General features: G+C 33.1%; 2 protein-coding genes across 3 annotated transcripts in view; both read right to left on the reverse strand.

Moving 5' to 3' along the window:
- LOC111487048 (inositol hexakisphosphate and diphosphoinositol-pentakisphosphate kinase VIP2-like) overlaps positions 1–20316 on the reverse strand; it is a 24437-nt gene extending 4121 nt beyond the window's left edge. The window contains exons 1-26 of one of the 2 annotated variants that reach the window (XM_023134268.1): positions 20059–20316; positions 19684–19832; positions 19548–19607; positions 19162–19208; positions 18185–18268; positions 17627–17690; positions 15420–15573; positions 13684–13754; positions 13366–13470; positions 13046–13138; positions 10909–10983; positions 10192–10277; positions 8615–8821; positions 8432–8531; positions 8277–8347; positions 7824–7905; positions 6744–6899; positions 6518–6560; positions 5319–5401; positions 4974–5036; positions 4820–4894; positions 3830–3955; positions 3367–3608; positions 3068–3112; positions 2056–2122; positions 601–672 (exon numbers count right to left, since the gene is read on the reverse strand). In XM_023134268.1, the coding sequence (XP_022990036.1) occupies positions 601–672; positions 2056–2122; positions 3068–3112; positions 3367–3608; positions 3830–3955; positions 4820–4894; positions 4974–5036; positions 5319–5401; positions 6518–6560; positions 6744–6899; positions 7824–7905; positions 8277–8347; positions 8432–8531; positions 8615–8821; positions 10192–10277; positions 10909–10983; positions 13046–13138; positions 13366–13470; positions 13684–13754; positions 15420–15573; positions 17627–17690; positions 18185–18268; positions 19162–19208; positions 19548–19607; positions 19684–19794 (2382 nt within the window). In that variant the 5' untranslated portion in view covers positions 19795–19832; positions 20059–20316. The remainder of the gene's footprint in view (positions 1–600; positions 673–2055; positions 2123–3067; positions 3113–3366; positions 3609–3829; positions 3956–4819; positions 4895–4973; positions 5037–5318; positions 5402–6517; positions 6561–6743; positions 6900–7823; positions 7906–8276; positions 8348–8431; positions 8532–8614; positions 8822–10191; positions 10278–10908; positions 10984–13045; positions 13139–13365; positions 13471–13683; positions 13755–15419; positions 15574–17626; positions 17691–18184; positions 18269–19161; positions 19209–19547; positions 19608–19683; positions 19833–20058) is intronic. The other variant, XM_023134269.1, reaches the window with a different exon arrangement.
- A 3218-nt stretch (positions 20317–23534) lies between these two features.
- Positions 23535–23924, reverse strand: LOC111487504 (putative defensin-like protein 129). The gene is made up of 2 exons (XM_023134922.1): positions 23852–23924; positions 23535–23773 (listed from the first exon to the last, which is right to left on the reverse strand). Exons 1-2 carry the CDS (start codon positions 23898–23900, stop codon positions 23580–23582), a joined length of 243 nt encoding a protein of 80 aa, XP_022990690.1. The 5' UTR covers positions 23901–23924; the 3' UTR covers positions 23535–23579.
- Positions 23925–24484: the final 560 nt, after the last annotated feature.

A 24484-nucleotide genomic window follows, 5' to 3' on the forward strand; every position in this document is an offset into this window, starting at 1 on the left:
GGGGGGGGGGGGGGGGGGGGGGGGGTTCGTAACAACATTTGAGTTATTCAATGAAAGGAGAAGTGAGATATTATTATTTAAACAACTTTTGGGTTATTTTCCAGTACGGTTTATTATTTAATCCTCCTCCAAGGAGAAGTGAGATATTATTATAGCAACTTTTCAAATGCCAACAAAAAGTTTATTTTTCAGTATAAAGATGGTAAATGGAGAACAATTTTCTACTCAACTTCCAAGTCACAGGAAGCTTACCTCCATTTGATATAAGGTCCCTAATAAAGATCTGCGATACTAAATAATTTTGACAACTGATCTATTTTTTCTCTCTCAACCTAAACCAGATTCGGCCTAACTTAAAACCTTGGAGATCAGGAACATTCTATAATAAGGTCTCGTATAATTTCAAAGTAGGTCATGTATAATGATTCAGCCTGAATTCAAGTTTTAAAGTAGGTCTTGTACAACAGTTTCCAGAAACATTCTCTAATCGATAGCAATTTCTGCTTTGGATTTATCCTCAACAGATCTATTAATGTCTCCAGAAAAGAAAAAAAAAAAACGAGGAATGAATAAAGGGAAGATTAAGAAAGAGAAGCTAACCTTTGAGCCAATCTTCAATTTCTGCTTTGGATTTATCCCATACTCATTTGGTATGACACCGTCTGCAAGTAACTGCAAAAAAAATGGACCAATTACTTTAGGTAACGTGACCATAGAAGTCAATGCTCAGACGATGTAAAAGAGCATTGGTAAAGGAGTAAAATGCGTTGATTAAACTAAAAACTCGTGAACAAAGCATATGAAAAGCAAGTTTGAAACCATATGACATCAATAATTCCTTGAGTCAAGTTTGAAATAGCACAACTATTGATTGGTTTGACTTGCAACTTTTCAACATCTGGACAAGACATTAAATATATATTCTTCAAGGTGCAGTTCATATATAGCATGACCCGAAATAATAGTAAATCTAGCACAAGATACAATTATTTGAAATATGTAATCATTTTAAGTCCAACAGAAATAAAAAGTTCAAAAAGTCGAAAAGGCTCATTAACATATCTCAATCTCGCATGTCTAAGAGTGATAGACATATTCATGTATATCTTCACTAATAGACGTATAATATCACATGATCAACATTTATTGATTTCACGATAGATATCTACTGTTGACATACCTAAAACTGAAAGATCAATAATACGCATCTACAATGAGTGGCAAAATTGACTGTCATATTTGCAAGAAAATAATTGTAAATATGGCAACAAAAAAAAAAAAAAAAAAAAAAAAAAAAAAAAAAAAAAAAAAAAAAAAAAAAAAAAAAAAAAAAAAGGTTTTTTTGCATGCTTATTCAGGCGTTTTTGCATCATTTTCTTTTTACTTGACATATCATTTGTCAATATATAATAAAACTTAATCAAAACAATTGAACTCTTAAAATTATATGATCCCTCAGAAAAAAATTATTCATTCTTAATTTTAAATGAATTTATCCATATAGGTGATATTTCATGAACTTATTTAATCTTGATAAAGAACAAAACATAAAATCCCAGGCAGAAAAGTTCATATCCCAACACTTACCTATATATATTTTTGTCTAATGTTTTATCATGTCTTTGTTCCGAAATTAAACTAAAAATCCATTTTTCCATGCCCAGAAAAATTGAAATTTGTACCGTAGCCATACAGAATTGATAAAAAAAAATTCATGCTAGAACGTACAATGTGCTCACTATTGACTTGTTACCCATCCGCCTTTGGTATGACACCTAACCTAGTATCAAGATCAGTGATTAATCACAAGATGCAAGATAACTTGGCACCTAGAGAGTCAAAATACTATTCAAAGTTGACCTAGAGCCATATTAGAATCTAAGTTTGTCAGATTGACCAAGCACAGCCTGGACACCAATAAGTGCTTGTAGTCAATTTAAACAGGTAACTGATGGATCTCGTGTCCATGCTAACTTTAGTCGATGCATTAGCACTTCAAAGATTACAAAGTTGTGAAAAGTTTTGGCATTCGTATGTACTGTTTGGGAACTGTACCTGAGCAACTTGGAAGAGTTCATCCAATCCTTCCAGATTAAGATGGGCATTATGTAAGAGGTCGTATCTGTCAGTAGGTCAATCAAGAAACATTCTCAGAAGAAGATATATATTAAATAAAAACTCCATGTAAATAGCGAAATGCAAATCTGTTCATCATATCTTGACGTATGTTCACATATTAAGAGTATGAGAAGAAGACTTTGTCGCTTACTCTAAATGGAGTTTCTCTATAGTTTCTTTTGGTGAGAGGAATGGAAGAATTTACAGACATTCTTTCTCAACCTTTGGTTGTTTTCTGGATTTGGTTCTTTTTCATGCAACTTATTGGTGAAAATGTAAATACCCATTTTTACTAATATTTAGGAACTAAATTGATCTCCATACTTCATTAAGTATTCATATCAGCTGTCAAGTCTGCAAACCTTATCTGATTGTATTTTGCACTATTCTCACTTAAGTAATGGCATGCATTGGAAACATTGAAGCATTGGGATAACATGAAAAGCAAGCAGCGTTAAATTAATTCCCTGCGTTGGATTCTTAAACAAGTACAGTGAAAACTATGTTTTTTTCTTTTTGTAGAGTTGGAAGTGAAATGAGTCTTGTGCTGCATACAAACCAAAGGTCAAGACACTGAGAAATATACTTTCAGTTAAGACTGCTACAAAAATGAACACTCTTCATCACCAAATCAACACCTGTTGAAAGCTTATTACTTCATGAGTTAGTATCTAAGCCGAGAATAAATGATATCTACAACTCAACTTGAGGGAAAGTGTCAAAGGATTAGCCTTAAGTTAGGAGATATTTGAGTAATCCCTTATTGTTACCTAGCATCTATGGATTTATTTAGATTTACTTCAGGTGTGATGTTATTTACTAAAGAATATTCCCACCACATAATTCCTTAATTACTTATGTACGATTCCTTAATTACTTATGTATGACTGAAGCAAGTATAGTCGGTACTAATAAACAAGTCAAAATAGGAAGAAACAAGAAAACTTACTTGCACGAGTCATAAACATCAGGGATTTGTGTTATATCAAAGCGACTGCAAGATGATTTGAAATGGTAGTTAAAATGGAATCCACGTAATTGCAACATTTTCATATGAAATTAATACTCCTAGCCTAAGCAATCCTCATCAAGTTCAAATTGTATGAGTCTAAAGCAATCCTCATCAAGTTGAAACGGTATGAGATTAATAAAAGATGGCGGCATAATTTCAAAATGCCATAAACTTTTCTCTTCGCTCTTGCTTCACTAGTCAAGGCAGCATAACAAATGGTACGAGTCAGTACTTACTCTTTCCGTTCATTATACAAGTCTCTTTCAAGTTTTCTCCAGCGAGCATACATGAGAAGAAATCCCTCGCTGCCACAAGGTAATCCAGCAGCAATACGATCAATATCAATATTGGTCTTACCGAGGGCCTTTGCTTGATCATAAGGTAGAACTATGTCGTACAAACTTGCCTCTGTAATCTCTTCATCTTCATCTTTGGCAAGGCATCTCACTTGTTCAGTGACCTTCTTAGTCAATTTTACCTGGAAGGAATGAAGCCATGAATACGTAGGAGTAAAAGAGGACTAAGGACATTTAAGTAAAATTGTTCTTACTATTTTACAACTTAAACCATGGATAAATGACAGCAAGCGAATTTTTTCTTATAGTTAAAAAAAATTGACAATGACCTTTGGATACAAAATTGACAACGATAACATAACAGGATAGAAACTAACATATATTATTTCATAATAATAATTACCAATTTGGGTAGAAGGTCAAAGGCATTGGAAGGCAGTCCTGCTCCATCAGTCATCCATGGTGATTCCGCTAAACTGTTGCTGTGAGTTATCTTTGCACCCGATGTTATGATCTCATTCAACCTTGCCTTTGTAAAATATGAAAGAAAACCATAAAATCAATAAACTAGAATAAGGGATTAAACTAGTACATTTTCTTTGACAATCAAATCAAAATAGCACCATGCATAAAAAAACAAAAAAAAAAAAAATCAAACATCTATAAAAAAAGGGATTTAACTTTTGAAAGTGCATTACTTAGGTTGGGATACACGTACACAAGATCTTAACACCCTGCCACTTTCCACAGGATACATTGAAACACACACACACACACGGGAAAACTTTCAAGTCTAAGAAAAAATACTAAAGTTTGAGCGAATTGACTTTTTTCCCCCCTTTTCTAATATCCAATTAATTTCACAGGAAAACTTTCAGGTCTTACAATATTTAATTGTCGGGAACCTTGTAGAATTTTAACATTCTATTAGGTGTGTTGAGAATGAAGAAATAAAAAGGAGAAAAATATCCTTGTACGTGATGACCATCAATTTTATGAATTGACTGCACTTTTAAGCATACAATAGGATGAACAAGTTTGATTTGAACGTTCTTTCCAAATATCATAACGAATCATTAGAAATGTATGTTTGGTTTAAATTCATATCCATTGGTTCCTTTACCTTCTCCTAGGAGGTGCATATGTGCATGTGATTATATATATATATATATATATATATATAAAGGAACCATCATAAACACAAAAAAGAAAGTACGTCCAATATCATTTAAACATTGTATTTTAAATGCAAATTTAACATGAAAACCATAGAAATTAATTGACTAATATTATATTTCAAAACTGTTGCCTTTTGTTTTTTCGTTTCTGAAAATCCTAGGATCTAACCCATTCTAAAATCTGGCGTGCTGTATAGAAAATATTGAGCAACTACCTTGGCTTCCTCCATCTCTGTACTGGCATTGTCAAGTCCGTCCAACATGGAGGAGTCCTTGCTAACAAGGGAAACCTTCAACAAGATGACATTATGAGCTAGATAATCCCAATGGTAATAGGCATTCAAACTGCATTGAGAGAAAGCTACAAACCAGGATTGGCGTTAATTGACCTTCTAGGTCGAGGAGACCCTTGGCAAATGCAGCTGCAGACATCTGCGAATGGATATTATGCAGACAACCCACATATTAAGAACAGGTTGGACAAAGTTCATAAACAATTCAGAAGCAGAAAAAAAAAATTGACAATACATGAAAGAAGAAAAATGTTACTGTTAAGAAACAAAAAATGCACTTCTACCTCTTCTTATTGAAGATTAATATCTAGTTTTTGAGGGGAAGAAATAATAATAATAGTTAATAAAATAATGATAAAAAAGAAAAGAAAAGAAAACAACTGCACTTATACTGAACAAAATAGCTTCCCTAGTAATTTACCTGAACGCGGCCCTCGTCTGAACTATAAATTTTTAAATCATGCCTATATGTACTATGGAGGCGAAGCAGACCTGTACCTTCACCTGAATAAGAGTAGAAAACGATCAAGAAGACAATGCAAATACAAAAGCTATTGCTGTCAATCATTTACAGATATGTCACAGACAAAGCAATTCATCTTTATTTGACCATGTAATATCTGCATTACCATCTAATCTAGCAAAATCTTCAACAGATCTTAGAAGATATTATAAAGAATATCCTAATTTCATCCTAGCAGGGCAGCTTACACCATGTGCAAATCTGGTCCACATTAAATGTGGATCAACATTCCATGGTTTAGTGATGGTACAATAAATTATAATATCTACTCCAGCAGTTCTCAAGTGCTATCAAATACAAAAAATTTAAAAAAAAAAAAAAGCATCCATTGAATGATGAGAGGGTGTTCTTTTTAGTCTCAGAAGAACATGAATATCTATCAGCCTAAAAATGCTCCAAGTCTCGAAAGGCCAAGGATATCTACTGTGGAGTATGCGACACAATTGAGAAATGGTGTCAAATCACTTTCGACAAAAATCTTCTGCAGGGGAATTTTTGGCTTACAAGTGATATCCTTCAAGTGGTGTACCTAAGAATCTACTAGTGGCTAACTCCAAAAATGTCCCAGTACAATATTGCCGGTCAAAGGAGCTAAATGGGTGGAATACATGGTTCAAGAGAAATCTAACATGAGATACAAAGAACTCCATGTCATAATACCTCTTACATTTGGCTCTTTCTCAAATCCCTAATAAAATGATAATGAGCTTGAAAGTGAGAAAGCATCCTAGATAGCTGGTGTCTTGGATTTAAGAAACTAGAAAACAACATGAAACCCAAGTATTTACATGATTTTAAATGGTTGGTAAGGACCTATAGAGAAGAATTAAGATGAAGAATGTAAACTCAAAGATTATCCCATAGGCCATAATATCAGTAAAAGGTTGATTAAGCCAATACAACGCTCATAATATTTTCAACAACCATTACTATAAGCTCAAGAAAACAAACCTAATTCAAATGTTTATATCAATAACCTATTATTTCCAAGTTCTATTATAAAACCTAATTCAAATGTTTATATCAATAACCTATTATCAATAACCTATTATTAATGTACATGGTCTATTATATAAAAATATATTTATAATTCTAACCTGGATACATGTTGTTGCGAAAATATCTTCCAAGTTCTTCAGCCTGCAAAAAAAGGGAAACAGACACGAAAAGTGACGAAACTATGACCAGAAATGTTTTTATGTTTACATGAACTGAGGAATTGTATGTACATTTCAAGACTGACATTTTAAGATCACAAATGGAAGAAATACCACAGCCACACTATAATAAATAACAGTTAGGTTCAAAATTGAGAATCAAAACCTGTTTCCGGCCCGCGTGTGTAAGAACGCCTCCATATTTAAGAACCATGAGAGCTTCCACAGGCCGTTCTTCCTCTTCACCATTACTTTTTGTAACTTTAACCCATTTTAGAGGCTTCAGCTGAACCTTCCTATAGATACCAGAGAAATGCCCACCCTGGATAAATAAAAATAAAATAAAAATAAATAAATAAAAAGCATGAAAAAGAGGGAGAAGATGCAGTCTGCATCATAAAACAGAAATAATAATTGAAAAATATGTTTGGGTGGGGCTGGGGCAGGGAGGTATGTCGTTCATATCTCATAGCATAGCAAGGCATTAAGGTGCATAGACACAAATATGACGTCTAATGGCAACCTGTCAACTTCTAAAGAAGTAGGACTCAAACATGTTAAAGGTTAATTTTCTTAACAAACATAAACAAATGAAATGTAATTGCAGAAGCACAGCAAGTGACATGAACCTTTCCTCACAATTTCTTTAATCTTTCAGATGGACTTTTAGGGTTGAGTTAAATTGTGGGGCTTAGGCCGACCATAATAAAACAAGAAATGGGTTGGGTTGATTAAAAAACTTCTCATTTTTTTCAGGTGGACTTGTCTATATGTCCCCTATGTCTGAACGTATCCCTGAAGTGTGAAGTTTAAAAATAGAAAGAAAAAAAAACTACGTTTTTTTTGCATGTCAAATATATGCCTAGAGATCCAAATAATTAATTAACATTTTACAGATCAGTTCAGGTACTGCAGGTAACCACGTGTTTGCATTGACTAATGTAGGCAACAAGATGTTTTGCATTTTGCATTCATACAAGTGAATGACAACTAAATGTCTTATTATATTTGCATCCTAAAACTACTTGACAGGATGAAATTGATATAGGATTCATACAAAAGTTGTCAGACCTGTGATAATACTAATGAGACGAAACATTGCTTTAGTTTGGTTTCTTTGTGGGGCTCTTTTCAATGCCCTTTTATTCTTTCATTACCTTGATGAAAGTTTTAGCTTTCTTATTGAAAGAATATGAAAACAGACACTGCTAAGTTAAAACCTTAAATTAAACAGATAGAAAGAAACCTCCTCAAGCACTGCTTTAACTTGACGAAGCTTCTCTGCATGCTCAAAGTCTTCTGCTTCACTATCACTTTCTCGATCTGGTCTATACGGTCCACAAATAATTTAAGAATTTAAATCAAAATCAATATCTTGGTAAGTAAATTCATCATAATGTTGGGTTTTTCATTTTCCTACTTACAAAAATGACAAACACATAAATATAAAAAGTGTAGTATGATGCATGTTCGAATAAATAAAACCGCAAAATGGAAAAGATAGTTTGCATTCTTTGAATCTTGTTGAATAGATAATTGACCCTTAATTTCAGCGAATAATTTGATAAATTGAAAAACAGTTGAATAAATCTATCAACCGCACATTGATGAGAAAATAGAGAGAAATATACATGGATAGACTACATGCTGAAATTTTGGTATAAAGCCCTGATGAAATTATATAATTGCAGTCTGATACCTAGTACGAGGTACAAGCATTCTGGTGGCATCTAGAAGATCCTGCAACTGCACAGCACTTTTTAATTTTGTCTGCAAAATGATTTTTAATAGGTGTCAAAAAGTTTTGTTTAGTTGGACGAAAGAGAAAAAGGATATAGATATAAATATAATTGCCTCAGATCTTGGACGCCCTCCATTATACTTCAACATCAAGTTGAGTAGCTTTTCCTCGGTAACCTTCAATTTCACCTTCTGTTTGGGAGTTCTATCACCACTGACGATATAAAATGTAAGTTGTGTTAGACATACAGAACTGATACTTTGTATACAGAGAGAAATCAAAGTATTGTAACATACTGCCGAATGACAACAATTACACATCGTAATTCCTCAGACTGGCCAAATGTTCCAATAATACCACTTCCTTGACGAGTCAATCCTTCAGAGACCTGAATTTGTTCATTGACTTTCCATGGTAAAGTAGGAGGAATAGCTGAAGAAAGATGGGGAGCTTTTGCATCTAAAAACATCTTTCGGAGAAGACAAGCGGCATCATCATAATACCTGCACTTACTCACCAAATATTAGTGTATTATTTGCCAAAACAAAAATGATTTTTAGTATTAACGACAGTGAGCACAGTAAAAGATGTCAGTGATTTGAGCATTCTCCTTCGCATATAGCCAAATTATTAACACAATTGAAAAGGTTGAATGCTATTGAAATCTTTAAGCAACTTGAATTACAACCAACCACCAGAAATGATTTTAAAAGGCAAGGTACAATAAGTGATAGCTTAGCAAATTAGTCAATTAAAGCCGGCATCTCAAAGGGATGAGATATAACAAACATGATCGTCTCTCCAGACACCTCTCATCTAGCGTCTATGAAGGTGGGTAATCTCATCGCTCATGAAAGAGAACTCTCACATAAAGATATGTTCTTCAAATTGTATAAATTAATTCACGTTCAGACATTCGTCTTATCATTCTGTTAGCATAGTAACTTACTGGTTAGATTCCAATCCACTAAAAAAATGTAACAAAAAAGAACCAGCAAGCACCCTTTGACCACGTTATCTAATCATCTTTTCACCAGATAGAGTACACCATGAATATCCTTAGCTTCTACTAAAGGCTTCCACTTAATAGAGACCACCGTTATTCTAAAGAAGAAAGCATCACCTCTATTCAAACTACTATTCTGTAATCTTCCTATTAATAATGTCTCATTTTTCATGGCCGCTAAGGAGTTCGATTCCACAGACAAACTTTTTTTTTTTATGAGGTTCCAAAAATAACTTTACAGAGGCTTTCTTTAGAAAGATTCAGAAGGTAGACGGAGCTATTCACTTGGCCTGAGGCTTAGCTTTCTTCCCCTAGTTTCATACTATCAATGAAGCTAACAAACATTGCTTTAGATGGATACAATGCAGCTGCTATGTAGTCATGTTTCAGAGGTGTTAAGTTCTCGTGGCACTCTAGAGCCTGGAGGATTTGATTTCGGAAAAATGTCCGGGAAAAAAGAATTCAAAATTCCTACTTTAGATTAAATGAATTGTGGGCAAAGTTACAGTTCTTGGCCCCTCTTGGTGAACCCTGTTCTAAGTTTCGTGTAGTTCTGATGTGCTTTTGATTATAACAAAGGAGATTCAGTAAGGCCCCTTGGCCCTCGAGGGTGATTCCTTACCCCTTGGCATTAATGAAAGTCTTCTCTCAAACACAGCTCAACTGCTAGATGATGACTCAGAAGAATCTTTAACCCTTTTACCTTGGATATTATAGGATTTGAACATTAATGCAACGGTGCAGCAGGTTGTAAATAGAGGTATAAAAGGTTTCAGAACAGAGCCGAACCAATTGAAAAATTGGGTTGAAGTACGATATTATTTATCACAATTGTCTAGAAATGAGATATAAAGCATAAAGCATTACTTGTGTGAGTTCTTAACGAAACTCCATCCATTTACATCACAAACATATGAGCGGCCCTCACATCGTAGAAGATCAAATCCACAAACCTGCAGAAATAAAGTAAAAATAGAATCAGCTGTTAAAAATTTACACCGATAAGTAATTTAGGAAGAAGGAACAAACGCACAACGGTTGTGGCTGTGCAGGTCTGTGTAATAGGAGTTTCTTGAACACATAACTACAACAAATTATATTCAAAGGAGCTAATTCTTGTACAAATATAAAAAAGTTTTCATCTATAAGCATTTAATAAGGAATTTGAAATGAGGGAGTCAAATACGCAATCCAACCATCCATACTTCAGATCTTAATAAATTATTATTTGAAAAGCAAAAGAAAAGGGAGTTGGAATCAGAAAACTGAAAAATAAATTAATTGCGACACATAGTTTCCCAACTTAAGGAAAAAAATAAAAACAGAGTTCATAAGTACCTGTTAAGCAAACTTAAGGAATGTCAAAACTAACAGATTCTACTTAAAAAATTGTGAAAATCTGTTAATGGCCACCAGGCTACTAAACATTTTGGGTTGTTCAAGCAGGCAAGATGAACAATTGAACAATATAAATAGTTTCTATCAAGTAAAGCAATCAAGAGAGAGAGAGAGAGAGAGCAAAAGAGAGGAATGATATCAATTATTTCAAAGATCAATTAAATTATCAAATTTTATTCAACTTACCGCTTGCCTAAATGCACGACAAACATCTCTAGCCATTTGCTTCTCGGCAGGAGTCAAGAGTACAGGATATCTCACCTGGAAAAATACGGATATATGGTACATTATATATATATATATATATATATTTTTAGTAATATATAAATATGACTTGAATGATCGTGGATGTAAATACTAGCTCAACACCTCTTGTAATATCAATTAACTTACTCAACAATCTTTTTCTTTTTTAACCAAAAAAACTTTTCATTGATGAAAAGGTTTTAAAAAATGGTTAAGGAAACAGCCTCCGAAGGGGGAGAAAAAAAAAAGCAAAGTATAGAAATGAGCCAAAGAGATCATAAAAAAATCTCCATGTGGCGGCAATGATCCAAGTACTTAAAATACTATTATCAATACGTAGAGCACTTTGAAGCCTTCGAAATGACAATATCCCATGACCACTTGGAGCTTTCTCCATCCCTTGGAAGATTCCCACGTCTTTTAAACCAAACAATCCATAAAGCAGCTTTAACTGGAAGTATATGGATGAGCCAAAAGAGACCACAGTAGAAGTCTCCAATTGGCTACAAAGATTACAATAATTATTAACTTCCGCTTTTGAAGTTAACCAAGATGAAAAGTAGAAACAGCATTATCCTAAACATCATCAGGAGCTTCTCCATCTCTTCAGAAGATTCTAATATTTCATTCCAACAAAATATTCCACCAAAAGCTTTTGTTAGATCTTCAAAGTAAACGACAGTAAATGAAAATGGTTAGTATGTTCTCCATCCTTGTAGGGGCTGCAACAGTTCGGAGAGAACATTGCTAGGAATTCTAGCTAGGATCTTGTCAAGCCACTTAGAAATCACGTTAAACGAAAATCTTTAATTTTAATTGGTATATTAACTGTCCAAATAGATTTACAAAGGAAGACATCGCAGAAGTTGAATAATTTAAATCTTGAAAATGAGGTTAACAGGAAAAGAGTCTTAAGCCTTCAAGCTCCCATATTCCAACATCTTTTTTCTCTTATAAGTGAATACTCTGATTCTTAGTTATTGGATTTTCTAAGTAAAAGGTTGTAAAAGCAGGCAGCTAGGTAAAATGCTCATCGATTCCAGTAAATGGGTAAACTGTCCACAACCATATCTCGGTCAAAGACATGCAAGAGTCTACAAATGACGATCGGGAACTTGATTTAAATGAGGTCTTCTAAATAGAGTACACTGATGGATTCCAACTTTTGCTTTTCTTTGCGGGACCTCTGCAAAGATAAAAACCTAGTTTTTTAATAGCCCTACCATGTTTACAGTGAAATCCCTTCAGCTTCCTCATCAAAAGAGATCTGAAGGCTCACCACAGCTTTATGCAACCAATTGCGAAAATCTTCTGTTCCAAAAAAAAGAAAATTCTTTTTGCTGATCTTCAGTCTTGACAACTTGAGCAAAAATTATAGAATTTGGTGAAGGAACCAAACTCTAACCTCAACCTAAATTGGTAAGTTGATGTTTATCTGCATGGGGAACAACGAGCCATCCCTTCCCTTTCTGCCCCTTCCCATCCAAACTTTGGAAGAATTTATTGTGCCGCTAGATCATCGTTTCAAGGGCCAGAACAGTTGGAAGAGACATCTACCTACAGTTGTTTTCAGCTTCTTCCGGAATCGTAAATCCAAGTTCATTAGCAATTATTCCTTTTGGTCCATGCATGCCACTTGGAAATTGCTTTTGCAACTCCTTTGGCAGTTTTTCATAATTTTATTGTCTTCAGAAATGGTATCTTATCTAAAGAAGAAATAAGAATGAGAATAATTATGATAGCAGAAACAATGCAGCCATGTAACTGAAGAACTGTCCATCCCTATTCCATGCATATTTGAGAACTACTTGCTCAAAAGGGACAAAAATTCATCTTCTCGTATTCCATTAGAAAAGGATATGTTCCATCTATATTTCTTTTTTTAAGACTTCAACAACTTTTTTATAAAATAATAATAATAATAAATAAAAAAAGATAAAAACATGCAGCATAACTAGAACCCACGGAGAAAAAGATAAAGACGGCCAATCAAAGTGTAGAAGAGGGTAAATGATTTTTTTTTTTTTTTTTTTCCTGTAAATTAAATGACCAACAAAATATAATACACGCCACCTACTTCTTTTCCATCAGGATTTCTCATAACAACGCCATCAACAACGGGAGATTTGCGTGCCTCAGCATGGGCATATTCAGGACCAACAGTATAAACCTACAACCATTTGACAGGACAGTGAAACAATTATTATGCCCCCCAATTAACGAGGAAATATAAGATCAACCGACTGTAACATCAGAAATTGAAAAACATTCAACAAATAAACTACAGAAAGTATTCAACATTTCCAAAACATGGAGAAGATGTCGATTCAACTTGCAAGTAAACAATGAAAGAAATAAATTTCAATAGGTAAACATAATAAAGAAAATGTACAGAACCTTGACATCTGTTCCTCCAGTTGGCATAAATTCTTCATATATATATGAGCCTTCACGCCTTACTCTTCTAACCTCTGGATGAAACTCACTCGACCGATTACCAACCTGAAGTTAAGCAATTAGAATAAATCACAAAAGAATGAATCCTTCATAAGGACCTCTTAATATCTTGGAACAGAATCTAGAACTATTATTTTCTAGCAACGCCAATGGCTTGGAAATAGGTTATATGCAATGTAGAACAGGAAAATTAAACTTGTTTTCTGTTAAGCTCATATATTCATGTAACATAAAATATGCTTCAACACAACAGCTTACCTTCCTAAACAATTCCTTCATACCGCCACCAGCTGAACTAGGGTAATATATCATTATGCTATGATCATCCCCTTCAAATAATGATAAATGAGAGACGGTAAATCATTATGAAAGAAGAATTGCACAATAACAAAGCAATATATGAAACAATGTAGATGTTGTACGAAGGAGAAAAAAACACTTGCTGAAGGATATTCAGGAAAATATTTTTAGAGAGCCGTCTTGTATGAAAATATATCAAAATGTTTTTACTAGAAACTTTCATGGTTAAAATCTAAAGTTATAGAGTATTTAAAGGATCTAAATAAGAGAACAGACCATTTTAGAAAGAACAGGGTTTTTTTTTTTTTTTCTTAATTCAAGTGTAGAGTCAAGTGACAAGGGTTACAAAATAATTGCAAAAGAATATTGGTTTTAGAAAGCAATAAACAGAACTTCCAAAAAAAACATGAAAGTAATACAGGGCAATGTAATTTGAGCCATCAAATGAAAAGGAAAAAACACAACATAATTTAAAGGTCAAAAATACTTTTGTTAGCTATTTTGGCTTTTCTTACTTTTCTTTGTAATATTGAAGGCCTTGTATTTTTATAAATGTTACAAACAAGCCCAAGACATTAGAAGCTTGCGCAAGAGATACACCCAAAATTTCAGTTCCACCACTTAAAACCGAACTCCAAAGCCTTTTTTTCCTACAAAATAGCATCAAATGTCTTCTATGTGGGCCTTTTCAAGGTCAACCTTGAGAAAAAGCACCTTGTTTACCCACTTGGCACATCTCAAATATAATGTACGAGGAACAATAATATGACTTATTTTTAAGGACCAATAACAAGACCAACACATTGGAAATCCTTCAAGTTAGCAACTTTTTTCCTTGACAGGAAGAAAACATAGGTACACTGATGGATACAACCATTGATATACTGATTCCAGTATGATTATAGTTCTGGACCATCTTAAAATTTCCCCTTCAACGGTGTTCTGACCTTTTTAAAGAATCCATCCTCTCAAAAGGGTTTCCCAGCCAATAACTGTCAACAGAGAGAAAAGTGTCCAACGCAACCCTCAAGAATAGACCTGGGGACTTCCACATGAACATAAGAGTTCCCCTTCAATCTCATTTTCCAACCCATAAACAATGCCTATCCAGAAACTGGAAGGCTAGAACTCACTTATCAAGCTTTTTTTTCCATCAAACAATTACAATTCTGTGAAGACAGTACCCAATATACAATCACATTAGAAAATGAATAAAAATAAACATATACTCTTGAACCATCCATCATAGTTTGAATATTGATGCCACGATCATCATCTATTAACCTAATAGTCAAAGGAGAAAACTATTGGTTCAGAAGTTAATATCAATCACTTAGGATATTAAATTTCATATGAAGTTTTTCTTTTTAATTTTGTCCTACGAGTATTGCATACAAGTTTTCTGCCACTAAATATAGCACTAGCACGGTGGCTAATCATTCTATTAAAATAGCTGACCAACGCAAATTCTTTTGGCCACCGACAATTATAAAGAGAAATTTAAGAAGCTAATAAAAATGTTTAAGATGTGATGTAAACAACATAAGTAAAACTTTAGGCTCTCTTTGAATCAAAATTTAAGATATATGTAAAAGTATGTTACCAAAATCCTAAATGTTACTCGCAATACACATGCTTATAAAAAGATAAATGGAAAGTAAAAGAAAACAAGAAAATCATAGATGCAAGCTCACCATCAACAGGCTTCTCCACAAATGGCTTCCAAAATCGGTTACCATTAACCTCAATGAAGTCTTCTTCCTCAACAAAATACTCCACCTCCTGGTATGGCACTTCTCTATTCACAAGGGCATAGCTTGGAACAGAAATTCCAAACGTTTCGAGGCGCTTAATTCCAAAAGTGAACGCAACATTAATTATTATTATATGAATTCCAAACCACCAAAATACTCGTGCAATAGTTAGTTTTTTCATCAATAAATTCATGTATGGAGTGATATGCATCTAATTCTCATAACAGTGTGACATCAAATAAATCCAATTAGATTTACAAGTTTCGTATGCACAGTGGTGCCCCAACTGGAGCAATTAACCATTCAATCTCAACGTTCAACAAACCAAGGAAGAAAGAATGATGTAAATCATCAACAGACAAGAATATCCAGTCCAAGGGTCCATAGAACTTTTTCCTATGACCTACTCCTATCGAGCCTTCTTCAAGCAATTTTTTTGTTTGTAGTCCTGTACAAGTCAATGTTGCAAGTCCAAATTAGCTTGCTGTTTTTTTAATACAGAGAATTACATGTTCTTTTTGTAAAAGAGAGAGAGGCTCACTAAATCTTAATTACTAGATAATCTAAATAGGTAATAGAAAATCTAAATAATAATCCCTAGATACTAGGTAACTGAATCTAAATAATAATCCGTAGATAATAGATAACTAAATCTAAATAATAATCCAATCATATAAATTAAGGTCATCTACTTCCCAAATTATACAAATATCCTTCGACACTCCTCTCAAGCTCAAGCGGAGTAATAGATATCATTCATTCTCAGCTTGTATACTAACTCATGAATTACACAAATATCTCCTAACTTAAGGAGAATCCTTCGACCCTCTCCCTCAAGCTATGAATGAATATATCTATTACTCAGCTTGGACTGAATAGTTTTATGTGCAATATTGATTGCACGACTTCGACGACGCAACTCCAACGTTAAGGAAAAACTTCAACAGTAACTATGAAGGTTTCGAATAATTTTGGTCCAAGTGGATGATCGGTAGCTATGAAGGCTCTGAATAAATTTTCCAACGGTAGCTATGAAGGCTCTGAATAAATTTTCCAACGGTAGCTATGAAGGCTCCAGATAAATTTGTCAACGGTAGCTATGAAGGCTCCAAATATATTTGGTCGAAGATCAGCTATGAAGGCTCACAATGAAAGAAGTAAGACTGTGATCATGGAGGCTAGAATGGATATGTTTCTTGGTGGGTTTGCGGCTTGTGGAACAGACAGAACAATTATGGTCCATTTGTGGAACACATTTGCAGATTGCTGGGGATTTGAGCAGCAGAGGAAGTCGGGGATATTTGGACTTAATATTATTTGCAGCTTGCTGGAAAAAAAAAAGAAAAAAAAAACAATTTGCGGCTTTTTTTCCCCCCTTTTTTTTCCATTTTACAATCTCCTTGTAGAGGCTGAGAATTTTTAGCAACTTCTCTTGCTTTGAGAAGCAAAGTCTGAGGGTCTTGTTGAATGAGGATTTTGATGACAGCCATGCTTTGATACCATTCTGCAAGTCTAAATTAGCTTGCTGTTTTCTTATTAATTTTCAGAGAATTGCATGTCCCTTTTATAAAAGGGAGACAGGCTAAATAAATCTTAATTTCAACTACTTCGCTTATTTAATGGGATTATACAAATATCTTTTGACACTCCCCTCAAGCTCAAGCTGAGTAACATAATAGACACCATTTATTCTCAACTTGTATACTAACTCATGAATTACACAAATATCTCCTAACTTAAAAGGAGAATCCTTCAATAGTTAACAGTAGTTTTTCTTTCTTCCATAAAATAGTGAATTAAGATTTTAGGCACTTCAATCATTTAAAGTGTTTTGCAATGGGGACTTTTATAAAACCACCTTTTCAGATGGCTTTAGAGGAGAGGATATTCCTGATGCTTTCTTTCCTCTGCATTTTCTCCCATCTTAATAAATAATTTTTTATTGAAGTAGAAACATTCACGCTCCTTAAATCAGTAAAGGTTAAGCATGTAAAATCAGTAACTCTGTAAAAGTCAAATAGAAAGATTAACGGATTATATGACCAACAACATACTAAATAACTTAAGACAAAGCACCACATAAAAACTGCCGTATTTAACAGATGTAAAAGAAATAGCATAAAATGATACAAATCAAAGAGGCATACCTGGTAAACCTTCCTTCGGTCATGAAGAAGGTATTGTGGTTCCAACTCATTTACCAAAAAGGGTCTGAACATGAAAGTATGTTATTGAATATTCCATTGATGTAAAGGCATTATAAGGAAGTAACCAACCTTCTAGATGTCAAAGAATGAAAAATTTAGGCTCATATGAATATATAAAGCATTAGGAGAGACATTCCCACATCCACGCAAACAAAAGTTTGTGGATGATGTCAATGACTGCCAAACTTGCATACTCCTTGAAGCTAGCTCAATTTTTACAGTGTGGAATTCTAAGAGGAAAATGAAAGTAGTTACATCGAGACTAAATTTTTACAATTAGCTTCAAAGGGGAGAAGAGGAATTGATACAACCAAAAAACTTCAAACGATAGGTTCAATCTTTTCTAAATTATTCTGGAAAAGGAGATGTCTGCTTCGGTGGTAAAAGGCCTAGGAAGACTTCGTCAATACTCGCAAGAACTAGCATGGCTGAAGCACTGATAAATAATTTATTGATGAACACAATGTACTTAATAAATGAGTAAAAAGTAAAGCTTACTTGCGAAGAGCAGCATACTCTTCAACCTTCTCCAATGGATAGCCACTGGAGTAAAAGGCAATCAAGCAATCACAATCTGGCCATCTGAAACGAGAATTCTGATAGTTAAACGTATAGACAAGAAGAATCTAATCATTCATCAAGTACAGTAAGCTTGATTCACCAGCAACACACATGCACACTATCTGAGCTATTATGTCTAAGACCTCAAACTCTAAAATTTCACCTTCATGGCATATATCCAATGTTTATTTAGTAGAAACGAATAATCTATCCAATGTTTAGTAGAAATAACTTGGAAAAAAAAAAAGAAAGAAATATGTGAATATACACGTGCTAAATTAAAATGATTAAAACTATCCCCAAAATGGAAAGCAAGGAAAGAGAAGAGACCTTCAAATTAGTAAGATCTCCACCCCTTAAATAATGCGAAAAGATTTATGTTCTCTTTTGTAATTAAAAAAACCGCAAGATAAAAGATATATGTTCTCTCTTTTGTAATCAAAAAGCCCGTAAAGTAATATTTAAGTGAATATATTCCCAACTATCTGTATCCCACTAACTTATTCTTTTAAAAAATCAAAACATCTCTTCCTTACAGTCCAAACTCCCCAAGAAGTAGCTAAAACTTCGGTAGCCCATCTTTTCCCTTCTAAAAGGCTACTTATCTGAAGTTCGTTCAAGATAGCATCACAATTTGAACAGTATATCCATAGCCAAAGATGTGATATTCACTGGCCAGAGTAGAACAAGTTATTCAGCACGTGGCAGGTTAAATATTGGCAAGAGAATGTAAAACTTCTCAATGTACCAAGTAAGTGATGAAGAGTCTGCTCATGGTTATAAGAAAGGAGAGGGTCAAAATAGCAGCTAACCTTTCTCATGAAATACATGCGATAATACAAAACCAAAGATGAAAAAAAATTGAATACGCGTCCTCAAAATAGTTATATTCTGGTTGTAACCATATACTATACCTCTCTATTGGATCTTCAAGAATGACCTTGTCTCCAAATACTATTATCTACAATCAGTCCACATATGAAAAAGACCAATGAGAAATAAACATCCGCAAAAGCATAAACTTATAATACAATCAGAAAAATTAAATCTCCGCAAATATACACCAGTGAAAGCTTAATTTCGCAAACCTCTACAAGATATGAGATATAACCACACTGCCAAAGAGAAAATATAACACTACTTCATTTCTTAAACAACTAGGTCTTCATAGTCCATCTGTCATTCATTAATAACAGGTAGGAAAAAAAACTAGCGCGTGCAATTAAACTTGTAGCAACTATAGGAGATTTGAACTTCGCAAATATAAGAAACACGGTTGGATGATTAAAAAACGACGTACCTCAAATTCACCAAAGGCCTCCAATCTATCTAATATCTGTCTCATTGGCGACGAGGACACCTATGCAGTGCAGAAGTTCACAGAGTAAGATGATAAGCAAACAAAATAGAGTTCTGTTTCAGAGTGAGATGCGGACATGATTAAGCTTGGCGTCGCATTTCACCTTCTTTACCATCACGCAAACTCCAATCCTAATCTTCTTTTCCTGAACATCATTCTCTTCCAGTTCCACCTCCATATTTCCCATTCCAGAAAAACACAAAATCTAAATCCAATTCACACGTTCTGCTTTCACTCCAACATCAATGCCAAAATTCACAACACCACACACAAAACAGAGCAAAAAGAAAAAAAGAAAGAAAAATATCAGAAGGCAACGTAATCAAATCCACAACTCAAGCAACAACAAGAACACCGCAAAAACATCCAAGAACGCCAACATAAAACGAATAAAACGTTGTAAAATGAGAACACACGCAAAAAGATAACAAAAAGAGAGAGAGATGAGTACCAGAGCTTGAAAAGTAGGAGGAAGAGAAACAAGAAACTCGCCGTGGAAGATGGAGACGTTAAGGACCGAGATTATAACGGAGGTTCTAAAATGCGAGAGGAAAAGTTGAAAGCGCCATAACAATGAGAGAGAGAGAGAGAGAGAGAGAGAGAGAGAGAGAGAGAGAGAAAGTGATATGTATTGGAGAACGACGACGGTGAGTGTCTGGATACGCAGTTGGAAACTCGGATTCCGGAATATGCAAACAAATAAAAATAGAAAGGGATGATTTGGTCTCTGACTCTCTTTTCCTTCTTTTTTTTTTTCTTTTTTTTTTTAATTATTTTTTTATTTTATTTTATTTTATTTTATTTCTGCATATGGTAGGGACGTGGAAAGGTGCAGGAAAGGGAGGAGACCACACCATCAGCCACCATACGGTGTGTTTTGGGGATTTTGCGTAAAGCCATGGGCTCTTTACAAGCATATCGTTCTTATCTGACCTGTCTACGTCATTCCCCCCTCTACTAATTTAACTCTGGATTACGTTTACATGGTCTCTCTTAATTCTAAATACAAAATAAAATAAAAATATCCACATATATTTCTATAAATCAAAAAATTTATAAAAATCGATAATTTAATTAAGGCAAAGTGTTCAAATCTCTTTTATTAAAAAAAAAAAAAAATATATATATATATATATATATGTATATATTAATGTTCGTACATTTTAATTTTTTATTTTTTATTTAATAATAGTCTAATGAGTGAAGTCAAGCTGGGGAACAGTAGAATGGAAGTTTTCTCAACTGGCTTGTGTACTAAGTCATCTTAAATTAGTTCATAGTTTTATGACAACTCAGAAAATATTAAATTTCAATTATATATATATATATATATAAGTAACTAGAAGGCGGGAGCTAGAAACTTTTTTTTTTCTTTTTTCTTTTTTTGAATTGTAGAAAAGTAGTATAATAATTAAAACCCAAGTGAAAATTCCACCAAACAACTGTTGATTAATGCATTAATTTATCAACTATTTAATGTGGACAATCTCAACGACTAAATGGATTCCACAATAAATTTATTGACTTAATGTATTAAAATAAGTTGGGAGAAATGAAATATTTTATAACATCCTCAACCTAATCTTTCTGGTTTGATTTTTGTCTTTGGTTTGGGACTATCAGACCAAAAGTCTAGTGCATCAGAAGCCATTTTCTTAATTACCCAAATAAATAAATATATTTGGAACAGCTAGTGAGTCATTATCATTCTTTTATTATTATTATTTTTTTTTTTTTAATGTTACTTTTTGTAATAAAATATGCGAAGGGCTGCTCTTAGTGGAGTTGATAATTGTGAGTATAAAAATGCTTAATACTTTTGGTTTAAATTACTTTTTTAAAAATATATATATCTATTAGTTAAATAAATGTTAGATTTGGTTACTTTTGATATTTAAAAAAAAAATGTTTAGTATTGGTATAGTTTATCCGGCAACTTGAACTTGTTATTGAATCATGCATGCCATATGAGCCCTACCAATGTCACGACAGTTTTGGGAAAGTACAGAAAGTTGGCTACCAAATAACATAAAACTGAATTGAATTATAAATTCGAATTCGAATAAATAAAACTTGTCCAACTACATTCGGATGAAGGCAACACACTTTTACCCGGGGACGAATCGTAAATCGAGACAATGAGATATGTATAGGAGGATTATATTTAATTTTTTAAAGAACTTTAAGTTAGAGTAGTGTGTTTTCACTTTTAATGTTTATTTATTTTATTTAGTATTAAGATGTTTTCGACGATGAAGTTTCAAATGATTACGTTATATATCCTGTCAGATTAAGTAGAAATCTAAAATCGCTATAGTTTGAGTATATATTATTCTAAAGTGATTAGAAATTTGAATATTTTAAAGGTAAGAAAAATGACGAAGATTAGCCATGTCATTTAGATAAGAATCAATAAATTCAAATTTATAAATGATCGAAAATTGAATAACAATAAAGTGAGGAGAACACGGCTTTATTGACTAAACACAGGGAATTATTCTCCCAAATAGAAAGACGTGAGTATAGGGAATTAACCACAGTACCATATACTTGAATATTAAGTAAAGTAAAAGAGGAGCATAATTAAATTTGAAGCAGGGCAATTGAAAGTTGAAGGCGTTGAAAGAGTGAATTAGGGTGCTTCTCTTGAAACTTCGATGGCATTCATTCGTATATATCATAAATGACTTTCCTTCCATTAAGAGTTAAAAGAAATATAATAATAAAAGAATTGCCTTTATTTACAGATAAAGAGGGAAAAAAGAGTTTAATTATAAAATATTGACGAGATTCTACATTTAATTTCTTTATAAATAGCCTAATTGTGATAAGTTTCTACCATTTTTTTCTGAGCCCCTAATTAAGAAATGCAGACTCATTCTGGTCCAGGTCGGTGCACAGAAGTTCACATAATATTTTTCTCTACTTTATTAAAATAAAATAAATAAATAAACTTTATACAAATGGAATATATATATCTATGAACCTAATTTTTGCTTAGGTTTAATTTCTGTCGCCTTTCGGTTGGGAGCTTCGGAGCAAATGTGCACTTGGTCAGAGCCCACGTTCTTTAATGCCCCAAACAAACATGATTGAAACAGCTACAGCGTCATTATCATTGTTTAATATTACTTTTTTTATGCATACCATACTGTGGTGTAGGCCATTGCTATTTTTTTAAATCTACATATATATTTTATATCTTTGTTTATTATTATTAGTTGTTGAATTATATTCATTTTTTACTGTCTTTCGAAAGAATAAAAAAAATTATACGGTTATGAATTATTTAATTTGGAAATGTAGATAATGTTATTTAAGAATGTATACAAGGAATGTAATTAATGAATAATAACTGTGCCAATATTTTAATGTGGTCAAATAGTCAAAGTCATATCTGCATCTTCTATGTCAATATTAGGGTTTAAAACAGACATTTTAAAATTTAGTGTCATCTTGAACTAATATTCTTTATATATACGTTATAATTTTTTTTTATTTTAAATTTTGAAATTTTTGATGGCCAAATGAAAATTTTGACCTTTGCAAAATTTCAAACCGAATGTTGAAAAATTATTAATAATTAAATACTAAAACAGCATTTCTTAAAGAAGTGGATTGAAAATTCAAACACAAATTAATTGTGTAAGATTTATTTTTAATATTTTTAAACAATAATTTTCCATTTAATTATACAACTAATTAATATTAATTGTTGACAATGGATTATGAAGTTTGACTATTCCACGTTGTGAGCGTTGAAATCCCCAAGAAATTTACAAATAGGAACAACTCTTGACTACTACAGAAAAAAAGTATATATATATTTCAAATTTAAGAATAAATTGGTCTCATAAGTCTACAAAATAACATATAATAATAATAATTTAAAATGCATAATTTGATTCGGCAAAAACTTGATTAGTTCCTCCCAATATTTATTTGGAGACATTGATTAGACAAAAAGTTTGGTCAATTTTTAGGGCAATCGAAGAAGCACAAGCAAGCAATGTGAGGGGGATGCAGAGGATTTGGAACGCATTCAAATGTTGAAGTGGAGTACTTCTCTTCACACTGTTTGCGACATGCAGAAGCTTCGCATCCAGTTTCATATAGCCTCTCATGGCAAGGACTTGCCTGCGCTGCTTCAGGCATCATCAATGCAGCTGCCAAAAGTAGTACCATTTCATCATTCCAACTAAATATTATCCTAAACCAAACAAAAACAATGCTACTAAACAAACCTGACAGAACAAGGAGAAGGAAAAGGAGAGGGCAACAGAACTTCGCCATCTTCTGGAAAATCAACGCTTTACAAAATTTATTTGTTTGATTCAAAGATAGTTTGTTGATTGTGATTGAAATGAGTATATTTATATGAAGAGAAGCTCCCCAACTTGTGGATCCATCCCTCTATTTTCTTTTTTTAGCATCCTAATTATGGAAAATCAACGGTCTACCGTTCTTTTTGTTTTCTTTCCCATGGATGATATCCTATAAAATAGAATTGGAATTTAAGAATATTTTATATATTTAACCATATTATTCTACTCTTTGTACTTTCACTTTCTTGTTCTCTTTGCTGTGCGTTCACTTTTGGACTTTTGTGCATTGTTCTATTTGGGCTTTCACTCTAAAATGCATCTATTAAGAAAAGTTTTAAAAATTTATAATTAAATAACTAAAAACGATTACTTAAAAATAAAAATAAAAATAAAATTTACTCACCTCTCTCCACTAACCTAGTTCCAACCCTATCCTCTCTCTTCAACCCCACCAACCAGATTACAGTTCATCCAAAAATAAACAGAAAAAATGTCAAGATTGTGGAAAAAGTAAAATAGCCTTTAAACAAGGATATAATGCAGATCTACCTG

Source organism: Cucurbita maxima, unplaced genomic scaffold (genome assembly GCF_002738345.1).
Source record: "Cucurbita maxima cultivar Rimu unplaced genomic scaffold, Cmax_1.0 Cma_Scf00012, whole genome shotgun sequence".
In the NCBI taxonomy this organism is placed as follows: Eukaryota; Viridiplantae; Streptophyta; class Magnoliopsida; order Cucurbitales; family Cucurbitaceae; genus Cucurbita; species Cucurbita maxima.

Bases quoted from the DNA above. Each gene is read 5' to 3' on its own strand.
- LOC111487504 (XM_023134922.1), bottom strand. From the start codon at position 23,900: ATGGCGAAGTTCTGTTGCCCTCTCCTTTTCCTTCTCCTTGTTCTGTCA. The intron at 23,774-23,851 runs GTTTGTTTAGTA...TACTTTTGGCAG, and splicing joins CCTTCTCCTTGTTCTGTCAG to CTGCATTGATGATGCCTGAA.